Source organism: Pinus tabuliformis, chromosome 8 (genome assembly GCF_031772625.1).
Source record: "Pinus tabuliformis cultivar Carrire ecotype Pingquan chromosome 8, CPIR1, whole genome shotgun sequence".
NCBI classification, from domain to species: Eukaryota; Viridiplantae; Streptophyta; class Pinopsida; order Pinales; family Pinaceae; genus Pinus; species Pinus tabuliformis.
The window spans coordinates 1,500,221,024-1,500,226,985 of NC_142294.1; the positions used below are offsets into that span (position 1 = coordinate 1,500,221,024).

General features: G+C 37.9%; 2 protein-coding genes across 4 annotated transcripts; both read left to right on the plus strand.

Moving 5' to 3' along the window:
* The first annotated feature begins 359 nt into the window (after positions 1–359).
* On the plus strand, positions 360–2,472 carry LOC149241532 (protein NDL2-like). 2 transcript variants are annotated; one of them, XM_089367539.1, is made up of 4 exons: positions 360–742; positions 1,035–1,134; positions 2,186–2,263; positions 2,372–2,472. In XM_089367539.1, exons 1-3 carry the CDS (start codon positions 722–724, stop codon positions 2,257–2,259), a joined length of 195 nt encoding a protein of 64 aa, XP_089223665.1. In that variant the 5' UTR covers positions 360–721; the 3' UTR covers positions 2,260–2,263; positions 2,372–2,472. The 2 variants fall into 2 exon arrangements, 1 of the variants encoding a protein (XP_089223665.1); XR_016245637.1 differs by lacking the exons at positions 360–742; positions 2,186–2,263; positions 2,372–2,472 and adding an exon at positions 2,045–2,139 and having other exon boundaries at positions 749–1,134.
* Positions 2,473–2,559: 87 nt separating this feature from the next.
* LOC149241533 (putative boron transporter 2) lies at positions 2,560–5,369 on the plus strand. Of its 2 annotated transcripts, XM_089367540.1 has the most exons (6): positions 2,560–2,612; positions 3,102–3,265; positions 3,670–3,858; positions 4,052–4,147; positions 4,245–4,382; positions 4,478–5,369. In XM_089367540.1, exons 4-6 carry the CDS (start codon positions 4,112–4,114, stop codon positions 4,601–4,603), a joined length of 300 nt encoding a protein of 99 aa, XP_089223666.1. In that variant the 5' UTR covers positions 2,560–2,612; positions 3,102–3,265; positions 3,670–3,858; positions 4,052–4,111; the 3' UTR covers positions 4,604–5,369. The 2 variants fall into 2 exon arrangements, with proteins under 2 accessions (XP_089223666.1, XP_089223667.1); XM_089367541.1 differs by lacking the exons at positions 3,102–3,265; positions 3,670–3,858 and having other exon boundaries at positions 2,562–2,612.
* Positions 5,370–5,962: the final 593 nt, after the last annotated feature.

A 5,962-nucleotide genomic window follows, 5' to 3' on the forward strand; every position in this document is an offset into this window, starting at 1 on the left:
CCGTCCCTTGCTCTCTTAGACTCTCTTGTATTCCCTCACTCGCCTCTCCATATATATCCTATTTCCCTCCATCTCTCCTTCTTTGTTTATCTATATCACCACCCAAACAGCCAAAATATCTCTCCATATCTATCTCTCTCTCTCCCTCCCTCTTCCTGTCCATCTATCACTTTTCTCTCTCTCAAGGTTAATTTTAGGGGCGAATAATAGCCCAAAGGCGAAATTTAAGGCTTTTTATATTTTAATGGGGCGAATTTTTAAATAAAATAATAATTTTTTTTTTATATAATTAGCCCATATTTTATTTAAAAATTAATTTATTTTTTTATTTTAGCCCAGGGCGGATAAACTAACCGAATCGAATTTGATCAAAATCGCCCCATTTTGATATTTGCGGAATCGTATTTGATCAAAATCGCCCCCATTTTGATATTTGCTCCTGGTTTGGGAGAGCAAAATCGCCATTTTTGATTTACAGTTTGGGTTTTCTGGTTTGGGAGTGGTTTGTGAGGGTCGATTTGGTCCCGGGAGTGGTTTGTGAGGGTCGATTTGGTCCTGGGATGTTAGATTTGTTTTGAAATGGAGGGCGGAGCTTAATTTGTTTTCAAATGGAGGGCGGCTCCCTGTTTTGACGGATTCAGCCCGCTGTTTTGGTGTAACGGATTCAGCCCGCTGTTTTGGTGTATATGGCTCCAGCGGCTCTGTTTCTGTGGATGTCGAAATGATTCCTTGGGGTGGGCAGGTAAATGCACTGTGCAGGTTTTTCATTGAGATAAAAATGCCCTGCTAATTGGATCTCAGTTTGCATTCACCTTCATATTCGGTTCTGTAGAGATTATGTACAGGCATTGAGGAAAATTGCGAGACATTGTGCTGGGTGTCCTAAATTTTGTCTGTGAATGCCTTTTATGGGTTTGGCTTTGTTGTGTGTCAGACCAGCATTGCCACTTGGGGGTTTCTTTTAACTTTTGAACCGTTTTGCCTGCAAATGTGTCTTGGCTTACATTATTGTAATGGTGTGACTTTGAATGCAGGAGCATGTTGTGCAGACTAGCCATGGGCCAATCTCTGTTTTTGTATGCGGAGACCAGGAGAAGCCTGCCCTTGTTACTTATTCGGATGTTGCCTTGAACTGTGAGTTTCATCTCTGTATCTTATTGACATGATTCTTAGCGTCTTGCAGATTGATTACGTCAGTCATTTCACGCAAAGGCAATGTTTGCGCAATTTGCATGATGGTTGTGCTTTGCTGGTAGCCCTGTATAAGTTATTGAGCCCACTGTGGGCATTTGTCATGGTAGCTTCTATTCTATTATTTGAGATAATCTGAAGCAATGATGAAATTTCCATATGTTCTGTTGCATTCGAAAAAATGACTCTGTAAACAGGGATCATCATTTGTATATTGGTGATCAACTTACGATCTCGATACATTTCCATGCCCACCATCTCTATGCCGATTTCAGGTTTGATTAATTCCTCAAATTTCCTATCATGGTGGACATGGAGTGAATCTTAGACTATATTGTATTTGTTCAATCAGCATGCTCAAAATCACTTTGTAGTTTGCCCTGATAGCATCCTGGTGTAGCAAACTCTTGATGACACCTCATTTTCGCAAGTGTCTCTTGCATTTTTTTCCATTTATGAAATCATTTGCTTTTATTGATTGCCGCCCTCTTGGTGTTTCCTTTTCTCTTCAACGATACTGTTAATGCATTCAGACATGCAATGTGCATTCTGGGCTAATGAGTGAAATTATTGAACTTACTTCTTTAAAGCAGTATTTCACACCAACAAGTTTTTGCTAATCTGGCAAGCAATGAGTGGAAATATGTTGATGGGCTGATGCCATTTCTGTGGTTATTGTAAGATCTTCTTTTTCTTCCACAGCAATACATTACATTGATGGAATAAGAATTTTGAAGTTTTGTAAATTAATGAAATCAATTGATTGACAGAACCTTGTGATTAACCGTGTAATTTGTATACTAAATTATTTGTCGTTACTAACTGGTCCGACATCTATTTGTTTCTTGAACAGACATGTCATGCTTTCAAGGGTTGTTCTTCTTCCCTGAGGCTGCTTCGTTATTCTTTCACAATTTCTGTATCTATCATATTGATGCACCTGGACATTAGCCTCATGATAGATATTAGCCTCATGCTGATCGTGTTTTTGCAGGTGATGATGAATTTGCTTTACTTTTATGGCATGTGTGGAATTGTCAAAGAAAGTTTACTTCAACGGTATTTTAGCCAGGTAATTTAAATAATCCACTGCTTTCGTTTCTTTTTTCATGGGGTTTCCAACCCTGTTTTCATTCTGATTATTCTGTTTACACTGTTGGAACCATTGTGGGTATGGCAGGAAGTGCGCTGCAATATACAAGGCTTGGAGTCTGATATTGTGCAGGCTTGCAGAAGGGTAAGCATCCTTTGCACTGAAATATGTACTTTATGGAATTGGGGTTCAAGGTATCTGACTGTGTGGATTTCATCTTATTTACCCTTTGTTGTGGAATACTCTCTAAATTCCGATGGTTGTGTACACAGCCACTGGATGAGAGGCAGAGCAGTAATGTTATGCGCTTTATGCAAGTGATGAGTCGGTAAGTTTCAAATTTGTGAAATAATTTCTTATGTTTTGAGAAGCAGTTTTAGGTTTGAAATTGCTGATCGAATTCCCATTGGAGATTTCTCCATATTCTACCAACTTCCTGTAGAAGAGGCTTGAGAATTTTCTGTCAATTCATTGATGGTTTGCCTTCAGTGAATGCTAGGTGTCCCTGTGAATAACGTGTGTTTTGTTTTTTCATTTTTCTTCTAAGAAAACTGATATTTTTTTGCCTTAGAAGAAAATCATCTACTTTTTCATATTGAAAATAAAAAAATATACATTACATATATTTCACCTGAAGTTTATAAAAAAACAACATCATATAAGCTGTCCATTGGTCTGAATAAAACTAGTAAAAGATATGTCTCCAAGGTAGCACCTTCCATCAAAAAGTTGATACCATGAGCTCCCTGGCCCATCACACCTGTTTTTTTATAGACAATCTGCAACTTGGTTCTAATCCCTCGTCGCATGCTGGCAGGAGCAAGACTGAAAGTGAGTCTTGAGGCCCGTATCAATCCAGCATTCCAGTGTTTCAATGAGATAATACGCCATAATCAAAGAGAAGATCCACAAGGAGAGGCGGTTAAGAAATCATGGCTTCAACTAGACACAATGTTGTGAAAAGTCAAAGACTTGTGGAGGGTAAGAAGACAAATTGAACTGTTGCTAAAGAATTAGTAAAGCTTTTGGCGCACAATGAAGATGTGCAGTACATTATAAGTTTTACTATTGCAGATCATATTGGTCCTCAAATTAGAAGTTTGATTAGTTCTTGTAAGATTTGGACTAGGATTCTCTAACAGAACAAGGATTCTCTATTCTAGGAAATGACTGTATGCATTTTAAATGATTGGTTGTGTATATCACTGTTTATACGATACGTATTCAGGATGTGCAAGATCAATTTGGAGCAGTTGATGATAGAATTGATCCTAAAGTTCGTAGTGCCACTATTCCAATGGTTGAAAAAAATGTTTCAGCCATTTGTGACCAGTGTGAATGCCACTGATAAAGTGGCTAACTTTCTTGGTGGAATGTTACTGCAGAAAGAACATTGCTGGAACAGATTCACTTAAAAGAGTGTATACCGAGCACTTACACTGAAATCACTAAGAAGAAAGGGAAGAAGTCTGCATAGAAAAGTTTAAAGGAAACTTCACAAAAAACCCTTGAAAAATGATGTTGTATCAAGCAGGGCCATTATTGCAGAGATTGTGTCAAGGCCCATTACCACAGTAAATATATATTATTTAGAACTATGTTGTAATTTTTGTCAGGGTTCATGTTTAGGTTCAACTATCACTGGCTACCCTATTCTGGAAGAGCTTTTGCTCTCCTGAAGACATCTTGATCTAACTCTTCATTCTTTGTTTTCACCTCCATAAAAAATCTCTAGTGGATTCATAAATTTTCCTTTTATTGTGACAGACTATTTTATGTGGTATTGTTGGCATACCTCCTTCAAATGGTGTTATTCCTGAATCTCCAATGCACATGAAAGGCTTAGCTACCCTCAAACATCAGGTACTAATATATTGGAATTATCAATTGCAGCTTCTCAGGGAAAAGACACAATTCAGACATTTTATAGACGAGTAACTTACAAGTACTTTTGTTACAGTTGGTGCTTAGCAAGTTAGTGACAACAATCTGGAAAAGTATGCAGAAAAATTCAACCTTAGGGCAATTATACAGAAACATGCAAGAAGCCTATGAGCAAATGCAGACCCCAATGGTTTATCAGCCTCCACCTGCCTTGGTAATGGTCTTATTTTTGAGTTTGGGTGTTTCATTTTATCTAATTTTCCTCTCCCTTTATTTATTTGTCTTGTCATGTCCCAACCATTTATGCAGGCACTTAAGGAATTGAAAGAGACCACAATTCAGTTGGCCGCAAGTACTGGGAATATGGATGCCCAGTTGATGAATCAATTTTTAATGTTGACAAGGACGTGGATGGCCTGCTTCCTGTTGAGGTGAAAGAACAACAATTGAGTAATTTGTTGCAATCTCTGATGGCGGTTGGCTGCCTTGCAGTAATGCCCATGATTAGAAAGATCCCAACTTCTGTGCTTTGGGGTTACTTTGCCTTCATAAACTTGTGTTATTGGTCTGTTTTCCCATCGGGAAAATCAATAATGCAAGGTCAAATCAGTTGTGAATGATTGATGGCATAATGAAAAGGCGAACCTTTACTCAAAAAAATAATAATAGATCACTTTTTATAAATGTAGCTTTAGAATGATCTTGCTTTGAAGTAGAGACTAAAATCAAGGAAATGATAGGAAGCCTACAATGCTGGATTAGTGCTTAGTTCAAATAAGCATGACAATGAGAGGCCTTTTGAACATGATTGTGAGGTTATTGTTGATTCAAATATTTTTTCAGCAGAAAAATAAAGCATGGAGTGAACATTTAGTGCACAAATATCCCCTGTTTTAATGGATGACTAAAACCAGGAGGCCTTACAACCATATATGTAAAGTCAAGTCAATGGTTCTACATGGTTCAGTCATTTAATATACTCAAAACTTTAGCCCAAAAATTAATACAATATAAGTCTGCTCTAGAATACAACAGAAGCAAAATAGATCACATATATGCCCTTCCCACACTCATTTCTTCTGCTAATTTTGGACACTGACTACCATTTCAGTTCTGGGCATTTTTGTGGTATTGATGTTTGGCCCAACGGATACCAGCCGAAGTCCCTTCCTTCACCATTTTGGCCCCAGCAGACGCCGCACATTTCATCTTCTTGTTAGTTGTTATAATCTGCTAATCTGGTCAAGACCACAGACTTGTTTTTCTGTGCTGTGTCCTGGTCGTTGTATGAATAATCCCACTGCTTAGGCCCATGTAAGCCCAAATGAATTTCTACGCTCATTGGAAGCCATTAATGCAATCAAATACTGTTCACACAGCGCTTCAATATTTCTAAAATAGTTAAATTGATGTTCACTAGAAGTGTAACAGAGGAACTGAAACTATGAACAGGTTGGACAATCATTGTTGATTCAAATATAACAAAAGATATAATTAATGTTTCTAGAGTAGAAGATACATTTGAGTGGAATTGTCCTTAGCTCAATTGTAATCGCAGCGCTATGTCTTTATTTAAATTCAGTGACTGCAAAAAAATATAATGGGTGTGGATGGTTTCTAAGGTTGAAAAGGAGATGTCAATATGGTGTAATAGATGGTTATCATCAAGGGGGATAAGTTAGTGCTGGTGAAATCCCTACTTGAAGCCATCCCTGTGAGCAAATGCAGACCCCAATGGTTTATCATCCTCCACCTGCCTTGGTAATGGTCTTATTTTTGAGTTTGGGTGTTTCA

Bases quoted from the DNA above. Each gene is read 5' to 3' on its own strand.
- LOC149241532 (XM_089367539.1), top strand. From the start codon at position 722: ATGATTCCTTGGGGTGGGCAG. The intron at 743-1,034 runs GTAAATGCACTG...CTTTGAATGCAG, and splicing joins TGATTCCTTGGGGTGGGCAG to GAGCATGTTGTGCAGACTAG. The intron at 1,135-2,185 runs GTGAGTTTCATC...GTGTTTTTGCAG, and splicing joins TTCGGATGTTGCCTTGAACT to GTGATGATGAATTTGCTTTA.
- LOC149241533 (XM_089367540.1), top strand. From the start codon at position 4,112: ATGCACATGAAAGGCTTAGCTACCCTCAAACATCAG. The intron at 4,148-4,244 runs GTACTAATATAT...CTTTTGTTACAG, and splicing joins TAGCTACCCTCAAACATCAG to TTGGTGCTTAGCAAGTTAGT. The intron at 4,383-4,477 runs GTAATGGTCTTA...CCATTTATGCAG, and splicing joins ATCAGCCTCCACCTGCCTTG to GCACTTAAGGAATTGAAAGA.